General features: G+C 38.1%; 1 protein-coding gene across 1 annotated transcript; it reads right to left on the bottom strand.

Moving 5' to 3' along the window:
* Positions 1-558: 558 nt before the first annotated feature.
* Positions 559-20892, bottom strand: CASP7 (caspase 7). The gene is made up of 6 exons (XM_058029251.1): positions 20780-20892; positions 5723-5871; positions 4722-4850; positions 4076-4251; positions 2551-2689; positions 559-1996 (listed from the first exon to the last, which is right to left on the bottom strand). Exons 1-6 carry the CDS (start codon positions 20890-20892, stop codon positions 1773-1775), a joined length of 930 nt encoding a protein of 309 aa, XP_057885234.1. The 3' UTR covers positions 559-1772.
* Positions 20893-21234: the final 342 nt, after the last annotated feature.

The raw sequence follows: 21234 nt of genomic DNA, 5'->3' as shown, positions 1-21234 counted from the left end.
AAAACAGGCTAGACCTCAAGCAAATAAACATGAATGAACTAAAAAGACATGAAAGAGCCTCTAGAAAAGTAACAAATACTGAAATGTTGGCTGTCCGTGGTAAACCTGGAACATCCTTAATTCCAGAAAATAGCTTAAGATGGAGCAGAAGCAACAGGTAGAACACTTTCACATGCACTGCTAGAGCACTGCACAATTTACTGCATAAAGGGCAAGATGAAGCACTGGTGGAACATGGTATTTCCAATAAAATACTTCCACTACCTTCGGTTTACTTCAAGAGGGGACGAGGCCTGTCCAACCCAAGTCACCCAATGCCAAATCACTTCTCTAATCTACCTTTCCAATAACACTGTAAACCTCCTCCTGAAAAGATGGCAGAGACCACCTGCATTCCTTAAAGAGAAAAGGACTGGGACATATCTTGGTTGGTTTTTGTTTTACCAGATCAAGTGACAAACATGAAGATATGCAAAAGAAATTTTTTAAAAAAGGCCTTTATTGATGTAATGCTCAATATTTCCATAAATCATAATTTATTTAATTCAAACAACTGTAAATTTGACTTATGAAAAAAATATATGTCTCACTATTTCACAGTATTTGTAAGAAAATAAACTTAACAATTTGCTAACTTGGTTTTCATTTTCTCAGCAGATTGCAAGGAGCATAGAGTACATTAACTGGGAAAAGGGTGAACAACTAATTATTTATCAGTTTAAACAAATCATTAAACTTACTTTTCTTTTTTACCTAGCTACCAACTAAAGGAAATATAAAAAGTAGAAATATAAAGATCACCAACAAAACTCTAAAACACAAAATCAAGACCGTACAGTAACTAAGAAGGCACTTCTGGTTTCTGATTCAAGTAACCATTTCCAGTTTTGGCAACTAGAAGTTAAATCTAAACATACATTTGTCATTGGAACATATAATTCTACCTTTTTTAACATAAAATTTTAATGTCTTAAAGCCTTGTCATTAACTTTTGAATCATGAAGCAGACATTTTTATTTCTGCAAGCAGAAGAAATGCAATACCACCATTTCAGGTTGTTCTCTCAGTCAATTGTCATTTGCAAGGCAAAATATCTTTACAAAGGCACTTTAATATGGTTCCATCTAAGTAAAATTTGCTAGTCTTTCACAAAGATTTTAATTTTGATTGTTCTATTTGTTACATTCCTATACTGTTCAGGTAATAATCTAAAAATATTGATTTTTTATACATTCATTTTATGCTAGAATGATGACTAAGTAAACTGACTTCTAGATTGAGCACAGAGCAACCATTAGCCTTCATGAATAATGTCCATTAAAAAGAAATTAATATATTAGACTAAGAAACACCCTTTTAAATGCCTACAAACTGTTTTACTACTGGACATACCCATAATATGATGGTCTTTGGAAATTTCCAAGGAGGTTATGGTTCCATGAGCTAGCAGTAAACGAGAAGGAGTCACGAGATTTTTTTGTTTTTATTCCTAATTTACAATCTGCTTTCTGGGATAAAACATCTTCAGTAGCCATAAACCATGACAGCCACACTAAGAGAAATCAAGATACAATAATTAATGACAGCTGTCAGGCTGGCCCACAGCTTCTTAAAAATATTGCATATTCTCCACCCATCGGACACCCCACCTTACAAAAAACCTCGTGTTACCACATGTCTGTTATTAAAAACGTGTTACTCCTTTCCACAACCACATGTCCACCCAAAACCACGGCCTGACCTTCCCCCAGGGGCTGCACTGAAGTGCCCTGTCAGAAGTAGAGCTCCTTGGTGAGCATGGAGACCACGCAGGGGATCTGCTTCTTCTCGCTGAAGCGCGGATCGTCCGACTGCGACTCGAAGTTGGTGGCCACCACGTAGTTGACCCGGGTGAGGATCTGCATGATCTCAAGCTGCTTCCCATGCTCGTTCAGCACAGAGCACAGAGACTGCACAAACCAGGAGCCTCTTCCAGGGTTCCTCCAGGAGTAATAACCTGACAGGAAAAGAAGAGGAAGAAAATACAGGGAGTGATTTTTGCTGTTTTGTGTGAAAGACTCTGGGCAAAGATTGACAATGCACACACTGAAAGCTGAGCTCTTAATGGCTGTGTTACACATCCTACTTCATTAAAGCTGAGAATAATGTGTATTAACTCTCCAAACCTCACACTGCTTAAGTGCCATTCTACATTTTGGCATTAGTGAATCTGCAAGAAGTAAAATTACACAGGTTTCCTTTCTGAGAATAAGTACTGTACTGAGAATAAATACTGAACTATTCCTCTACCTGCCTTCATCACACATTCAGCACTCCAGGACATGGAAGTGCAAGATTCCCAGAACACAGGGAATCCTTTAGCCTTTGCCATCTGTAATCTCTCTTTTCCTCTGCAGCCTGTGTAGAAGGGATGGACAACCAATGTACACCAAGCCTTTGTGCTTTGTCCATCAGTGTAAAATGTATCATCAGGGGGTCCATCTCCAATCCAGTCAGTATGGATGGTGAGTTTTCAGGCTTCCACCCCCATCCTGACCCTCTTTTCCTTACCTGGCACTGTGGAATAAGCAAACAGAAAATCTGCTTCTACTGGGATTTTGTATCTCGGGTTGGCATCTGTCTCCAGGGTGTCATTGGCAGGACCAGAGTCAGTTTGTATTCCTTCATCAAATTCAGAGCCTCTGCAGGCCTGAAAGCAGAGTATATAAATAGAATGTTTCCAGAAAACAGAAACAAGGTGTTATAACAATTGGTATTCATCAAAGTTTTTTACTGGATTCAGTTCTAGGCAGTACTTTGAATGTATTAAAAGCAGAGATGCAGTTCTGGGGGATATCTAATTGTTCAGTGACAAAGTTACTAGCTTACCCTTTGAAAAATATACATCCTGTAAGGAGAGGGAGGCAAAGGTGTTGAGGCTGTGCCTCAATCTTAGCTGTTTCCCAACAAGTGCCATGTCAGCACTGATTTATTCTAACCATGGTTAATTTTACCTGTCTAGAGTCATTCTCAGCACCCAATTATTACATAATGTTGTGTCCAGTGTGACTTTAGGACAATTTCTTGGCAGTGGACTCTGCAGGTGGAGACTCTACAGTGTGGACAATGTGGTCTAGTGTTTGACCACCCATTATGAGTGTATTGTGTTTTTAATATTTTTCCACTTATCTCTTTGATTCTTCATTTTCTCTTAATCATGGGTTTAGCTAAAGGGCACACTGGGACAATGGTCCTGGTGGGTAATTTTCAGCTCTGGATCAGTAGCTCTGACTGACAGTTCTTGCAAAAGAACAAGCCTGACTGGCTTATGTAAGAGGGCTGATTGCCTTTATTAAGATAATTTTAAAGTCTATAAAGCAACCATTTCAAAAGTGTAATTAGAAGAAACATCACTTCAGTAGTATGAAGAGTCTAAAACAGTTTTCACTTTGAGGATGAGGATTAATTGATGGAATAGCCTAGGGAAAACCACATCTGCTGCAAGTCATGTATGTAAATAATACTATGTATAATGTAAAAAAGAGAATTCAGACCCATGATATGTCAGTTACTGCTGTTTGAAACAGTTGTCTTTAAAATTTTAACTAATACAATTAATACATTAACTAATAATTGTATTAACTAGTACAATTAATTACATGCTAGTTTAAAAATGCAATATAAATCTTTAGGCTACTGAGGGAAAGAAAAGTGTTTCTTTAAGCAGTGATTTGTAGAGTCAGCCTTAATTCAAAGAGACCTGGACAGTATTACTGCTATGGAAAATCAGGTACTGCCCTTAGCTTTGTCTGCAGAAAAGTGAGTTTATCTTTTCACTTTGAAGTTCATGTATTACCAAGAAAAACCATGTAGAAAATTACAATGAAAATATTATTTACACCTGTGAATCTCGTATATAAATTATCTTTTTAAAACAAACAATAATTGACAGACAACTTCCGTCAACACATTTTTTCACAAACCTCCAGCAACACTCAGTAAGTGAAGCTATAGGGTTTTTCTAGGGCAGACAACCAACAGAGCATGTTTTCCCTGCTGCAGCAGTAGGACACTGTATTCACCTCAGGGCTATTACCTGAATGAAAAACAGTTTGGGTTTGCCTATAAGGCTTTTGCACTTGTCTCCTCTGAACAGGGCAGTCAGACTCTTGATAGCCATGGGTCCATCTGTGCCATAGATGAGCCCTTCTTCCCCATGGCTCAGGAGGATGCAGGCAAAGCAGGCAGCATCACTGTGGTTCTCCTCAGCAGCTGCAAGGCAAACACTTCTGAGTCAAAAAGAAGCCACATTTTAAATGGAAATTATATTTAGCAAACACATTTTTCTGAAGCTAAATATACACTGGGCTCCTACTGTCAGGCATGAGGAGAGGATCATCTTTTACAATGTGGTGAGTACCTTGAGTACATGGATGCATCCTTCACTCAGAGTTTAGCCCACTGGAATCAACAGACTGAACCCCTTATCTAATATGAAGGCTCTTCAGCTAATACACAGGACAAGTGCTTCACAAGAACACCGTGCATTTCTGAATTGATGCTGGGGGATGAGGTGGGGAATTAAGCCCAGTCCATTCAGAAAACACATCCTTCCATACAGAAAACTGTATGTGTGGGGCCTAAGCAATCTGCTCTAATTTAACCTGCTGTAAGCAGAGAGTAGATTCAGTGATTTCCAAAGGTTTTCCCCTCTAAATTATTCTATGCTTCTGAATTTCTACCTTTCTTCAGTAATTTTTCCATATCATCACGGCTTCGGTCATGGTGTATATCAACCTCAAAGCCCAAGTTTTTAAAGCTCTTAGCAAGGTCTCCAGCATCTTTGTCAGTGCCATTGCGTGTGCCCATTCCTGCCAGGAAACAAGAACATGGTTGACTGCACATTACACAACTCAAAGTGATTCACGTGTTCAAAGGCAAATGTTTAAGTTTATCATTGATAAAATTAAACAATGTCTCGCTGACATGTTTTTAAAATAATCCTCTAGCAGCACTGAGAACAAATTGTGAGATTTAAAAAACAAGGCAATGCTCAGTGTTAACATGTCTTATCCTGAAAAATGCTGGCATGCCCCCAACACCTTGCAACACAGGAGCTCTAAGGATGATCCAGCTCCTTTTGGTTATGCAGGCACAAAGCACCTCATGGGAAACCTGCTGAAAAGTGTCCCTATTATACCCAGTAAAAGGAACTGACACAGAATCTTTGGGGAAAACAACTTACTGTGTTTGCTAAGTGTACAGGAAAAATCCTACAAATCTGATTATAACACAAGTATTTGTCTACCTTGAAACCACATGTGGTCTGGAAAGCTGAATGCAGGAGTGTGAACAGAGCACACCTACAGATATTAGCTTTTGTAGCTCATAGCTGCAGCTCAGGGACAGGGAATTTATAACATGGGTTGCAGATGCCAAAGTTCAAATTTTAACAACATAGTTTTAAACTCTGGAACAAAGGTTTAGTTTGAAGTTGGTACAGCAAGGAGACATGGTGTTTGAGACATATACTGAAAAGATGTTGAAAAGAGCCACTCTAACATTGGTGTTAGAGAACAGGAAAAGTTTTAGGAACAATTATTTATCAAAAAAAGATAAAAACATTCATTAAAATATCATGTCCTAAAAATAGAATACTTATTGATTAAAGTACAAGTATAAAAATAAAAAAGTATAAAAATTCTATGGTCTGTAATGAGTATCATCAAAGAAAGAACATTACCTGTTTTGTCTTCAAAATTTTTGTTGTTTATAATAATACATTTGCCAACTTTCTTGTAATCCATATTATACTGGAATGTGGGTGTAACAATTCGGTATTGATTACTGAGAGAGGGCTTTGGCTGCTCTTCTTCTCCATTCTTCTTTTTTCTAGGTAAACCAAATGAAATTATTGTTAGTGACCAGTCACATGCATGGCCTATTTACCGTAATTCAAACCACTCGTGCAGCCCTGCCCAGTGTTTCTCCTTCCCCAATATTTGTTTTCTTCATTTACATTTTGGATTGAGGGATAAAGATCTCGCGATTTCCATGAAGTGATTATTGTGTGCGGATGGGTTCTGACGAGGTGAAATAACTCTGGAGTGAGCTGCAGCCAAAAGCAGGACACAGATCCTGACCCAGAGATAAAACAAATGGTCTGCATGAAGTGAGGCTGCCAGCAACCTTTTGCAAACTGCTTCTGGACATATTTGACTTTTACTGTAAGTAATTAATGTAAGGACAGACACATTTCCCTCAGTAGCCTCTCCAGGAACATGAAGATAGGCAGTTTACCCAACTGTGTGGTTTGTTTACTGAATCCCCATCATCCCTACATTTTGTGCAGATTAGGACTAAGAAGTAGGTAGTTTCAACTGAAAAAGGTTACAGATGAGAACAAGTCATGTGTTAATTTGGTCTGCCAAACGGCAGTCTGAATCTACACAAAGACCCAAGCACATTTCAATGTAATCATTGATACCTGAACACTGTAAAATAAAACCTAAGAAAAAACAAATCAAACTATTAAAATAATGATGTTAATGGGTTATATTAATAAATCTTCTCTGGTACTGATCTTTTTGCTGTGTACTGGAGCCTTACACTGGATTAGAAAAAGATGCCAAGGGATAGCAAAGACATTACTCACAGATTCAATCTAAATAAAGCATGAATACCAAATCAATTACAGCCAGCATGCACACCTGATGGACAAGCACGAGGAACTCAGCAGTACTTGCTTTTACAGGTGGACTTTTTGGTCCAAGCAGGGGGCTTCTGGTACGGTTAAGATTTCCTCAAGCAAAACTGAAACCAGTTGTCTTACAGTAAGAGCCTGTAAGGAGTCTGATTCAATCCTAGAATTATAAGCAAGCTTTGGAGCCCACTTAAAAACAACGCTCAGAAAGGGCAGAAGTTGTTATTGGCACCTCTCTTATTTGTTCCAGCACCCAGCTTCCAATAGTAACTAGTGCTGATGTCTGAGAGGAAAACATAAACTACTTTCACAGCACAAAGAATTGTATAATACAGTTTGGTTATAATATTAAATTTTTCCTATAACCTCAATTAATTTAAGTACTTTCACTATTCTCATCCTGACATCTTCCTAAAGAAATACTAATTTATTTGCTTCAATAATAACCTGTAGACATGAGATTGCTATGAATTGATTAAATGTTGTTCAGGTAATCTATTTTCTTACCTGCCTGATTTAACAATGGTTTAGCTTTAAATGTCCTCTTTTTTATTACTAAAGGACAAGACCAATTGGAATCTATAATAAACCTTCTTTAAATGATTCATCATGTATAAATGCTACTGCAATTCAATTTCAAAACAGCTTCTTATCTTTGAGTGCCGTCACATTCTAGTATAAAGGGCCAAATTAAACAGCTGCACCTGGCAGGCTTCCATTATACTCTTTTCACATGTGACCATCTTAATATCATGTCCTCTTTTAGACTTCCCTTAGAGACTGAAAAACAAGATATTGAACCGTATCTACTTGAGGATTATGTCTGGAAATACAGGGGGTTTTTCCTGACAAATTGCAAGTATGGATATTCTCCTTGCATATGCTTCTTGAGGGCTCTGGAAGCAATAATTAACTATGCTTTGCCTCAAGAAAAGGTCTTAACCAATTCTTAACTATTTCTTTTAAAGAATCAGTCAGAACTCTTTGACTTTCAAAGAGATTTTGGATTCTTATTTTAACTTAAAATTTCCCCTGATCCTCCATCACCAGACAGTTCTTTGTGAAAGACAGAAAAAGAAACTTCAGAACAACAAATAAACCACTCATGTCCATGAAGAAGCATTTCCTCAGCCCACAGGTTCCAGTTTCTACAGATTTATCTGGCTTCAGTGATTTCCCGAAGAAGCCATTCAACAGTGGCTATTATAGAAAACGGGATATTTTCAAAGAGATTGTGCAAACATTTCTGTTTATGTCCAACCCATGAACAGCTGTCAGCACTCAGGGATGGACCCATTTGAGCAGTATCATGTTTGCACTGTCTGCTCTTCTAAAATGCTGGAAGTGACCTAATCCAGCCCAGAAATGAGGCAGCCACATTACCCCACAAAAAACCCCACTGGAAACAGCAGCAAGGGTTAAGTGGCACAGCAATGCAGCCACACAACTTCTCTGAAACCACCTCACTCCCAAGGTCAATAGTTTGCACTCATTCATGCAGAAACACTCGTGAGTTTAAGGGATGTAACTCCTGCTGCTGGAATTCTCAGGAGCAGCCAGCAGCTCTGCGCCCGTCAATGGCAAACACCACAGACAAGCCTTGGCAGCTCATTTCCCCATTCCCTTCCACAGGACACTGTGGTTTCACTCCAATGATTCCTCCCAGGTTAACGAGATACCCAAAAACCCACAGCATGGGCACGCCCATCACTTCCTTACTGGCAGACAATAAAAAGTTCCAGAAATCTTCTGGCATCGGTGCCAAGTGAATAAATAAGGGAGCAAAGGCTGTGGATTGCACTGAGCCTGGAGCTGCAGTCCAGACAAGATTCTGGTTCCTGTGCCAACCAAGCACAATATGGGAACTGCCTGACTGGATTACACTGACAGCACAATGCCCATCTTTTCATGTTCAACATGCTAAATCAGACCTTGTAATGATAACTAATAAAGTTATGAATAAGTAATAATCAGGCCTTAAGGGAAATCTCCTGTCAGTGACAGGCAGACTTATGATTGAAGGATTATATCTTTTTTCTGAACTTTGAACTGGACAGCAGCTAGTATAAATGTTTCCTGCTGCTTTTACTAAGCTTTCTAATTACTGTATTCTCCAAAAGGGTTTCCACTGATTAGTTATATGCTGTTATAAAATGTTTTAAACTATGTGCCCTCTGCTTGATTTGTTTCTGCTTCTCTGACATCTAGTGACTTTAATTTCCCTCTCTTGGGATTCAAACTTGTCTGGACAAAACAGAAAGTTGAATTTCACGACTGTTTACTCATTCTTCAGGTCTTAATTACAGCTGTGCCATTATTCCTCACACCATTAGTAGCCACTGATCCTTCCCTTATGCAGAAATATTCTCCCCATTATTGCTGTCATGTATTGCATGTTTTCTCCCTTTGGTTAGAAGTTCATAAAAACTGAAACTCCCCTCTGGCACTCTCATATAGCTGCACATTTTCATCCTCACCGTGTCTCTAAATCCAGGCCTCAGCCTTGCCAACTGCATATTTGGGAATGTGATTGCAGCAAGTCTAGACTCAGTCAGTATCAACCCTGAGAAAATCGTTATTATCAACTTCTCACTTTTCAAACAAAAAACTAAAGTTATCTATTCTATTTATTATTTTGTAAACTGAACTTTTAAGTAGTAGTAAAGTGTTCTATCAGCGTGAGTGGCTAAAATTCTGTCACTCAATGGAGATACCTCCCTTGCACAAGCAGTGGACATGATCATATAAAGGACTGGTACTTATCACAACAAACCTTCTTTTCTCTTACACTTGGAATAAATTATTGTTTCAATATGGTTCAAGATTTAAGGATAAAAATATCACCAACAACATTTAACTATACCTGAAGATTATTTAGAAAAAATAAAGCAGTGTCTCTTAGCAGCTGTGATTTTCTCTCCTTTGACTTCCTTTCTACAGCCACCTTCCTCAGTCCCTGCTGCTACCATATATTAGTGTGACATACCAACATTTAAGAATCCATGTGCAGGACAAAGGCCAGGGAGAGTTGTTCAAAATAAGCTCTAAAAATGGTATTACAGAGAGATATGTAGGTTTTTAAAAAAAGCTATGGTCCCCTTCTCCCCCAGGAAAATTAGGGCCTTTTGCTGGTGTGCTGAAAAATGTAGGCAGATTAAAAAAACTCCACAATTCTACACTATTTAATTTAAGGGAGCTGACATTCAGAGTTGGGTGGAAAAGGCCACACTGATTCCATTCACTTCTTTTAGAAGTAAACACACAAAAGGAGAGAACTGTGTCTTACTTTGCTCTATCAGTTCAGTAAACTTTGACTTTCCTTGAAAAGGAATATCTCAAAACATTGACAGTTTTACTCTGGCTTCCTTCTTGTATACAATGTGCAATGTAATTTTTAAATAACTGATAACATGTTTCCAATAAAAAGAAAATCTGCCCTTGAAAACATGGTGTCTTTGCAAAACACATCACTTCAGGACACCTTCTGGAGTCCAAATGCTTTTCTGGCACTGGTGAATAGTTTTACTCCAGTTTCTGTCACGTTCTCAGCCTTTCTGTTGAGTCTGGGCAGGTTCAAAGCAGTGGACAGTATAAACATTTTCTCCACTGACAACCACCAGAATTTTCAGACTCTTAAGTGTTGTGGGATGCAAGGTATCTTAAGTTGCAACGCTCTTTAATCAATTACAAACAACTGATATGTTTCCCTTAGGACTTTTGATATTTGGGGACTCTCTACAGGCTTCATTAGAAGGTTTCCCATTAAGTTACAGTATTGGGGAATAAATGGGACAGTGCATTAGTTCTAAGGCCTCTAAAGAAACTTACAAATCCTATATTGCTGATTTATTTTTATGCAGTTTGTGTAGCTGTGTTGCCCTTTCTGCCTAAAAACTCCCACATTCCTTCCACTGTTGCATGCACAATATGAATTATGTTTGTGACTACTGCTCATCACAAATGCTGTTTGCTCTCCTGGGGAAAAATCCTGGACTGGACTTATTTGTTTAAAAAGACAGTGAAAGGACAGACAGAAAACAATGAAAATGCAAATACAATTGTGTTTGAATTCACAAGGCATCACTAAGCTATGTGCAGTAAAACTGAGTGTGCTGGAGATCAATTTAGATTTATTCATAAAAAACAAACTGAACACGAAACAGAATCTATAAATAAGCCAAAACAAGGTTCAATATTTTGTTCTATGTTTTTATCTTAGCCTCAATAATTAGTGGTCTGATGTGGGCTCCATAATTCATACTTTTGATGCTTTCTGATGATCATGCATTAGGATCTCCTACTTCTACACAAACTTCTCTTCAAACTACCAGCTTTAACACTTTTATTCAGCTTTAATACCTTTATCCAGTCTAATTTCACTGTATTTAATACACCTCTAATTACTGTACACTCTCCCCACTTCGTATTTTTTTTCATTGAACCCTGTGGGCAATATCAAGCAAAAAACACTTGTTAAACCTGACTAGAGCTTTTTAGATCTTGAGTTCTCTAAGCCACACTCTTTGTTCTTTGTCAGATCTGTTTTGGTAGTGTCACACAGATTTAGAACTGCATACAAATAACAGATTATCATGCTGCCTTTTCCCATTAATATTGCATTAGGCTGGCAGAACAGCAAGATTTCTGGACAAGAACAGTGTGTCACTATTCGAGTTATCTTTCATAAAAATGAATATTCCTTTACTGTTAAAAATCAGAAAACATAAATTTTATGGGACAAAGACTAAACCACAAGGTCTAGACCAAATACTAAAACTGTATTACAGTGCATTTGAAAGTGCATACTCAGGCTTGCAAATTATGTGCCATGAGAGAAACTGAAAGAAAAAGCTGAATAGCTGAAACAGAAGACTCCTGAGGAAAGAGGGGCAATACTAAGTGAATAGCAGGAAGTTCAAGTAAGCATTGCATACTTTCAATTTCCCTAGTAGCAAATGTTAGCAAAGGACTACTGACTTTGATAGATGAGCACCAACAAAATCACCAGTCTTTAGAAGGTTATTTTAAAATATATGCCAGATAGATGTCAAAAGAAAACTGAAAAAAAATTTCTAATATTAAAGTCAGGATATTTTCCACACAATAGGAAGTCTTCATTTAGCAGAGAGAAGAAAAGTGATCCTACAAAACTGCACATAGAAGTTCCCTAAAAAACATTTAAATATTATTTCACCTACATTGCTTACCATGGCACACAGATGTCCTACACAAAAGGCATGAAAACTGACAGCTGCAATTTGGAACAGCAAACATAAACACAATACCACACACAAAAAATCCCAGTGTTCCTAGATTTCTGTTCCCTGTCAGGATCTTGTTTCATCTGTTAAAGAAATTCAAAATTTCAGTGAAACATGCTAAGCTGATAATACTGGAGTCTGAAATTCATACTTATTCATGATATTTGAAGTCTGTACTGCCCTTGCCTATTTATATATTGCTTTGCTGAAATGTCTGAACTTTGAAAGTCATTTTTGGAAATGGTTGGAATGAAGGGAAATGGCCAGTGTGGCTCCTGGACCCCCAACAAACCCACTCCACTTTCCTCCTGGGAGCAACAGGACTGCTCAGGCAATAAAATAATGACTGTAAATGCTCTCAAGAACAGGGCCATAGGATTAATCAGCCTTCAGCATCTTTCTGAACTGCCCATGACTTAGTTCATGACCCCTTAAGGGCATCTTTGGAATCAGACTGTCAGCTGACTAAACAAAGCCAACAGAGGCAAAGCCTTTTCTTTAAATGAACCTGAAGTCAGGAACCCACTAGGACAGTGCCCCTTGTTCATCTGGAAACTCATGTCACAGGTCCTTGAAATAATGGTAAACACAGTAATTTTGAACAGAAAATATTGCTGTAGAAGTATCAAAAGAAAGGAGTTAGGTAAACAATGTGATTATTTCCTTGAACTTATCAAGATAATACTAGAGCTGGGAAGGACCTAAGCTATCATTAAAAAATTCTTTCCAAGACTGGACTGAGTTCATTCATCCAAAACAAATAATGTCATACTAAAAAAGTACTTTTGTTCTTGATATGGCACATGAAGCAGCAGTGTAACAGATTTCACAGAAAGTTTGCAAAATAAACCTCTTCAATTTACTTTAAGAAATCCTGGTATTTCCCTACATTTTTTAATACCACATCTAAGAGTACAACAGAGAATAAAATATATTTATTAAGACCATATGCTAGCTCTGCTTTGCCCATTTAACTTGATGAAAGTTATTAAACAAACCAGAATGAGTTGCATTTCTGCTGTGGAATAACTTAGGGAAAGTAACTCTGTATTTCTTGGTCTCAGTTCTTCCATCACAAAATGAAGTCTAAACAAAGGTATTTCACAAAGCAATTGCAGATCATGTGGCTGTTTTCCAGGGGGAGGGTAGTACAAACCCTGATGGATGCCCCATGTTCCAACCAGCTGAGCCAATCTCAGGGGCAATCCTGGGCCCTGTGCTCTGGGATGCCCCTGCTCCAGCAGGGACCTTGGACCAGAGGAGCCACTGTGGTCCCTTCCAACCTGACCCACTCAGGGATTCTGCCCAGTAAAGTGCAGAATAATTTTAAAATTCATATTTTGTCCATCTGTGCCATGTTTATGTCTAGAGTGTGTGGGTTAGCTTACTGACCGGTGCCTCCTGGAAAGAAAGGGCATTGAACAAACCATCCTTACTGTAAAGTCATTGTTTGCATTCTTATTGTAAACATCCACCATGGAGGTTTGCAGTGGATCTCAGTCCAGAAGCAAATTCCTAACTTTGATTCTTACACATTAGTTTCCCTGAAGAGAGAACCATGCTAGTGCCTGCATGACTATTTAACATCAATTGAAACACTGGATACATTTTCAATACTTCATTATAAGACATTTTTCAGACCCTAAGCTACTCTTGTAGCTTTTTGGTCCCATTTTAGTTTCAGATCCATCTCCAATTAGGAGACAGAATCTTCTCTAAAAACCTAGAAAACTGAGAAACTCAGTCCAAGACAACTCACAGTATAATGTAAGAGTTGAGCCATTTGAAAGAACAAGCCTCAGACTACAACTTCTGGCATACTTTGTAAATGTCTTTTGAAGTTCTGATAGTTAATCTAAATATGCCTTCCTGTCTTTTTAAGTATGTGTTAGTGATGGCCTTAACTAATTCAAATCAAAACCACAACTGCAATTTAATTTATTATAGACAAATGAAGCAGACCAAGTGCATTGGGACTAAGCCAGTTGCACTTTGGACAAGAAGTTTCAACAGACAAATATCTAATATTGTCCACATTTCACAACAGTTAAAAAAAGACAAAAACAAAAAGAAAAAAAAACAGGTGGCAGTGCTCTAGTTTTGTGCATTTAATATTTCAGGGTTCACTTACAACCCACATGACAATTTTGCGGTGTGATGCCTGCAAAACAGAGTTCTAAACTCTCAATCATCACTTTATAATTGAGATCCAGCTTCCCAATTAGCTACATGATATCTGCCATGCAGGCCTCACAATATTGTATGCAACATAACAGCCAAAAAGCATTCAAAAGGTAAATTTTTACAAATAAAGAATTTTGCTTGCTGAAAGGCTTTCTGCTCAATTCTAGAAAACCTGCACATCCATACCTTCCATTGGTGTTCTGGAAACTAAAATCTTGCATGATCATACCCTAGGCAGTACAGTGCACATAGGCAACTGACAATTATATGCAAAAAAAAAAAAAAAAAAAAAAAAAAAAAAAAGATGAAGGTTCTTCTACCTTCCATAGGTACTAAGAGAAATTAACAAGTACATATGGATTGCTTAGAAAATGACAAAATAAAGCAAGCCCACCAAACACTAATACTCAGAGAACACTCTGGCAAGTATTAGCAATTGCAAAATGCCAGTGGAGCTAGAATTAGCTAAACAGAACTGTTTTAGGCTATAAACTCATGATTTTTCCAAACAGGTGCCAGAGAAGGAAGGAGGCAAATAACAATCCCACAGTACCTTGGCTCATCATCAAATGGTACTCCACACTGCATCTGAAAGCAGCTTCAGCCCGTGCTGGGGAGCAAGTCTGGTGCTGTGTGGCACTGCTAGGAGCCCACCATGCTGGGGTAGCATTGCAGAGAGAGCAGGATGCTCTGTGAGCCCGGGCCCCAGCGTTCGCCTGTGTCAGCGCTGGGTCACGCTGGACTGTTCTGCTCTGTGGGGCCATTCAAAGCCCCCGAGCCAGCACCCTGCCAGCTGAGCTCATGCAGCCACAGCCACCTTTGCTGACAGGCAGAAAACACCCTCCCATCACTCACTATCTCTGCTCCTGTGCAAGAGTGCAGGAAAAGAGATTTTGGGATGGAGGCGGGACAGCGGACTTCTCGTCTTCCTTCTGTCAAAACCTGATTCACCATTGCTGCAATATTCACACAATGAATATTTCCAGCAAAATAATGCAAATTAACATGCATAGTTTACAAAGCCTCTCTAAATTTAACTAATACAACTACTTCCTACATATTTGTGGGAACCCAGAACATCCCAGAATGGCCAAGACCCCTGCCAGGGGGCTCAGAAGCCCTGGCACGGAGCCCCAAACACCTGCGGGTTTGATTATGACCTGTGGAGCAAATCACCAGCCTTATATGAAGATCAGCAAGCCACAACAGTCTAGACAGAATAACAGTGAAGTTATCACAGGGTGAAAAAGCCGATTTTGGGGTTTCTGGTATGGGGGTTAAGGAGGCAAGATGGAGGGATCTGGGCGTGTCCAGCCTTTCTCCTTCCTCTTCTTGGCCTCCATCTTCTGCTGCGATGTTGGCACTTACAGATTGGTTTGGAGCAGAAGCTCACTTTCTAACATAGGTGATGGGTATTGGAAAGTAATTGTAAACATTGTACATGTAGTTTTTAGTATAAAGACATAACACCACCCTGGGGGCAGGCAGAGTGCCTGGAACTGTGCTGCTGGATGGACCTCAGCAGGGCAGGAGAAAGAATTTTATAGCTAAGACACAATAAACAACCCTGAGACTGAGAAATTAAGAGCTCTGGCTCATTATTCAAGCACCCGGGCTGGGAAAAGAGACTTTCAACAATCTCGGGAGGACCCAAAAGATCCCGAGACATATTTACCCTCAAACAGCTTTGGTTTATTATAAATTTGGTTTAAATTTGTTTGGATTGCTCTGAAAGCTTAAATGTCACCCTACAAAATAGCTGTCCTCCAAATTCTGTATGATACAGCCCAGAGTTTGTTGTAATGAAGGAAATAAATTACTACACTAATTACAAAACTTAATTAGGATACTTGACTGTGATTACTTCAGATACAGTTCCTGGATAACACAGTGTTTGCTGTACTTCACATTAAAAAGGCTCCAAGGAGACTGGAAACAAATATTGACTGTGAATCAATGAGTTCTTGTAATATATACTAAATACTATTTCAAGATACTTGGGCTTTTCCTATGAGGTAAATGCAGTAAGCATCCAAGGGAAAGTAAAGCACTGGCCACAGTTTCCACCCATTGTTAAATATTCCTGCAGTGTTCTCCAGAAGCTGAGTTCCAGATCTAACAAAAATTGCTTTAACAAAACAACAGCAGAACCTCCAAAACACAGAAATACACACAAAAAAAAAAAAAAAAATCCCCACCAAACTCCCCAAACAAATGAACAAAACAAAACCAAAACAAACCAGAACAACCTCCGACTTAAAAAAGAGTAATAAAAATGAAATATCCCTGTTTTCTATGTTACAATTTCTTAATTGTCTTTGTAGGAAGTTTTCCAAACTATAAATTATTTCTGAAATTTTGTGTTTGGTGTTTTCAGGTGAACATAGACAATTGATATTTACCTTGTGCTAAGCAGAACAAGCAAACTCCAAACAAAGTTAAAATTATATTGTGACAGATTTTGGAGCTGTGACAGTGACTTCCTTCGAGACATTAAGGAAACATGAGGCTGAAACAGGAGGTCAGCTCAGACATCTGAGCTGCAGCCCAGAACATAACTTCAGATAATCATTCATCAGCTGTTAGTTGCTTTAAAGTAGCTTGCTATTTTTAGTCTATCTAAGGATAAAAGAGATACTTTTCTTAGCAATATTTATTTTGAAAGATCTGTTATATTCTGACACTGAAAAATGTGGAATAGAATGGACAACTCTGGAGAACGTAAGTATCTGCATCATTGTGAAGCTGTTCTCCATAAAAGTTTTACCTGAAAAGCAGCTTCTTTTACAAATCAATATAAAAATAAGCTGTTGATAATGCCCATAGAGGCACTTAGGGGCTGGACTTGATGATCCTTGTGGGTCCCTTCCAATTCAGAATGAATGTGATACTGTGAAAAGTGGAACACCAGAAAAGCTAAGCTGAAACAAAGACAACTCTCTACACCTTTTACAACTCCAGACCTGAGGTTCAGCTGAGGATGAATCTCAAAAATGAGTATTTATCCTTTGAAGGACAAGGTTATTTATGTTGAGAAATATGGCTGTACTGAGACCAAGGGTCATGAATTTAAAACAGACAGCCTTTGGTAACATCTTTGCTTCCTCACTTTGATGTCCTACAACCCAAATAAACACTGTACACATGGAAAGAAAAGGTATATATCCATAAATCTGTTTCATCTAAATACTAATTTACAAACCTGGTAAATATCTTAACAATGTAACTATCACAACCACTGAACTATGGAAGGTGGCATTTCCAGGAAATTTCCAAATTACTCGAAAGTCTCAAACTTTAAAGTGGTGGGACTTGACAGAAATCAATATCTTACAGATATTTTGGATTTGCAGTGTTAAACATCTAAAATATTCTTGGCGACTACAAGCCACACAGAACCTCTGAAATTTCTCAGTGGGGTTTTCTTACAATCCATATAATGTGTCTGCATTGAGGGCACCATAGAATCACACACTTCCTTTTGTAACTAAGTATTTGTAAAGATTTGTTTAATAGATATTTAAATTGTGTTTTCTGTCTCCAGATGAGAAGGGGAATATTGACTATAAAACAAGACAGTAGGGCTGGAGCAGATAAAAGTAACCAGATGACAAATGGTTCTATACAATTAAATTAGGATAAAACTGGTGCCTAGATACTACTCATAACAAAACTCTTCTGCACTGCTCCTTCACTGAAGCCCACAAGCAGTCAGAATTTTTGACAGCACAAATGTAAGTCTTGGGAATTTCTGGATGCAGCTTTTCAAAAAAGCCAACTTTAATTAGTATTAAGAGAAATCTTAGTTCTACTTAGCAAAGTGCAACTGCAATTTTATTCCATTTCATGTCACATTAGCTTTCCTGGATGCTAAAATGCATTTGCTGCCATCAATCTCCCTAATGGAGGTCCCCAATAAAACCCAAAAGATACTAAATGAAGATATTAAATCATTCTGTGGAGAAGAGAAGCAAGACTATATTTAAAGCCTTGAAAGTGTCAAAGGAGCACATATAGCATAGTAAAAAAGCCCAAACTTGTATAGGAAAAACTCTATTAGTTAGCTAAAAAAATAAAATACACATTTGAAATCCTCATCTGAATCTTTCTTTGAACGTGTTTTAAACATTTTTGGTGCACAGCCTTGCCAGAATGTGCACCAAAAATGTGCCTGTGCACCATTTGCTTTCTGGAACGTAACTTTTTGCTCAGCTGCAGCACAGCCCATTTTTTGCTCCTGTTGCAGTACACAAAATTAATCCCCTCCTGCCATCTAGTGGCTAAATAAAAACCCGGCTGGCACATTTAATCCAAAATTTCTTCCAACTCTTTTCCCCACCGGTTTTAATTTACTTCTAGTTGCTGCTGTGACAGGGCAAATCTCCAGTCACAGCCAGGGAGTGGCAAATGGGAGCTGTGAAGCTCCTGGAAACAGCTGGTCTGTCTGCACAGCTTTCAATTTGGCTTCTCACTGCTCTGTTCTCTCAAATTAAAATTAACCTGCTCGTGTAACATCACAAGTTCCTTGCTTTCCTATTGAACTTACTTATGTTAAGCAATGCTACATTAAATACAGTGAAGAATTTCACTGAGGGTGCTGCACAACTGGTAAAAGACTGGGTGGATAAAACAAATAAAAAGGGACAATAAAATTGTACTCTCTCCAGAGGTTTCTGGACACCTTATTTAAGATGTATTTCTTCATGCTGCCAAATTGAAGCTTTGGCAATCAGGACAGAGAGCCCCACTGGTCCAAGTACAAATGCATCTAGCCTGGTACCTGGTACTGACTAGGAATGAGTGGGAAGAAAGCAAACAAAAGAAACTGGATACAGAATATCCTCACAGAGATGTGACTTAGGAACATCTTCACCAAAGATGCTAACATCTGGAATTTTATTCCACACACAACTAATCTCTTCAGAATTTACCTAAAATCTTGACACGTGCATATCCCCTGGCTACAGCGACATTCTGCACTATGTTAAAATTATATATTAACACTTGTTTTAAACCTAGTGCATGACTTTTCATTGCATGTCCTCAAAATTCCCTGTGAGGCACAAAGACTGATCATTGTCTCTTCACTTCCTCCTTTACCACAATCATAGTTTAGATCAGATCCCATTTTCCTTTATCCTCTCACATTCCTCCCCTATCTTCCTTCAGACCAAAGGCTTTTTGTTTCTGTAGGACAAAGACAAATAACTTAATTGTTAAGCATCTCATTCCTCTTTAAGAAATCACTACTTTCCTCAAGAAACTCTGTTGGATTTCTCAAAAGTATTTTTTTCCTACAAAATCTAAGTTGAATTCTCTCAATTGCCTCATACTTAATCTGAGCAATTTTTTACTTCTAAAGAGAAGTGTTGCAAATTGCATCTTCAAGGAGTTCCCAAAAGATGAATGTCTCAAACTGATGAATAGCCAAATTATTTGAAAAATTTCTTATGGAAAAAAGTCATAGAAATGCTGATTATTGCCTTTTCTTTGGCAATTATTAACTTTGAGTTGCATAATTTAGTAATAGTATTAGCATATCACCTCTTATAAAGAAGACCAAATCAAATATCAAAATACACATTTTATAAAGTTGAAAAGAAACCTTTGAAAAAATATTTGATAAGATTTAGAAACAAATGTTACATTTGTCTATTTGTTACAATTAATAATACACATACACATCATGAAACATATTTGAGGAATGATAAAATGAGACAAAGTACAGTGATTTGCTTAACAGCACACCAAAAGTCTTCCAAAACTAAAGCATCTTCACTTCTCTCACAAATTGGTTACCCCCATTAAACTCATAGAATAAACAGCAAAAATAAAAGTATATTAGCCATGTACTCTCTGAATTACACTGCTCACTTTAATGTAAATTTCCAATATTAAAAACTCAAAACCTCTCTGTAAATGCATTAGACTTTGCATCAAATATCTCTTGCAAAATCTCACCAAATCCAACATGAAGTAACCATTTGCTGACATTCGACTGTATTTATAAACTTTGCATGTTCATTTTTCATCTTTTGCATTTCCAATCACATTTATCCAGTGTTTTCAGGAGCACGGACAAGCAGTAAATAGTTCTTGCTTCCCACTGGTTTAATGAAAGCAAGCTTATGCTTCAGCGTGACTGCTACGCTTTAAAATGAAAGGCTTTTAATGTGTTCTGTAAGGGGTTACATCTCTAGACTTGGTGAGGCTACAGCCTAGATGGCACATCCAGGCTTTAAAGTAACTTAGACAGCCAGCAGGGGATTCCAGTGATGCTGGAGATTAGCTGAGCTGAGTGCAGTAAAATAGATAATTAATGGCATATTCAATTCCCAGCTCCGCCAAAGGTCAATGTTTAAGATGTGGGGCTGTAATTGATGCTAAATTAACTTGGTGGTCTCTTAGCTGCCAAATAAAACTTATGGGAGATATTATAGGTTTCCCTATAGAAGATATTACAAAGAAATGCTTTAAGGTACAGACAAGATACATTAAATTCATACAACATAAAGCATCTTTCCATCCAGACCATCAATAACATTGTGGACATGGCAATCTGAAGACCAAATCAAGCCTTTTTATTTTTTTTTATTAAAAGGGCACCATGGCAGCTGATACAAGAAGAACAGGAGTACAAGTAGGAACTTACTTTCCAAAAAGTGAGACCCTGCTCCTTCTGTCTGGCCTTGCATCAACTACATCACAGCCATTTTCATCCTCTCCCTCTCCAGCAGGGAGATCACCACGCTGATCCAGTGACATCTACAAATGAAAGTACAAGAATGTTAAGTGTCCCTCAGTGAGCACTGACATTTTAGAAATACTTCTGTGAACCAGACTGTTTATGGTCTGGTGTACAGAAGATACAGTCAGTTTTGTTGTACAATACTTCCTGAAGAAAGAGTGGCTACGGATTTCTGGTCCTGAGTTGCTGTGGCATTGCACACATTCAGGCATCTCTATTTTCTTGTGCAAGTTACCAAAAGGAACTTGTCTGAAATCACTCTCAAAAATGCAGATTACAGCAAAATCAAAAATAATTTATGGTGAAAGATCACAGAATATAGAATACAATCATAAAATAGAATATTCTGAGTTGTAAGG

This window comes from Melospiza georgiana, chromosome 8 (assembly GCF_028018845.1).
Source record: "Melospiza georgiana isolate bMelGeo1 chromosome 8, bMelGeo1.pri, whole genome shotgun sequence".
Taxonomy (NCBI): Eukaryota; Metazoa; Chordata; class Aves; order Passeriformes; family Passerellidae; genus Melospiza; species Melospiza georgiana.
This window is presented reverse-complemented; position numbering and strand designations above follow the sequence as displayed.

What these genes read in the sequence shown, in the direction of transcription:
- CASP7 (XM_058029251.1), bottom strand. Translation starts at nt 20,892, where the DNA reads ATGTCACTGGATCAGCGTGGTGATCTCCCTGCTGGAGAGGGAGAGGAT. An exon ending in AGGGTCTCACTTTTTGGAAA is followed by an intron (nt 5,872 to 20,779) that starts GTAAGTTCCTAC and finishes TGGTTTACCTAG; the next exon opens with AAAAAAGAAGAATGGAGAAG. An exon ending in CCAAACTGTTTTTCATTCAG is followed by an intron (nt 2,690 to 4,075) that starts GTAATAGCCCTG and finishes CTCTGCTTTCAG; the next exon opens with GCCTGCAGAGGCTCTGAATT.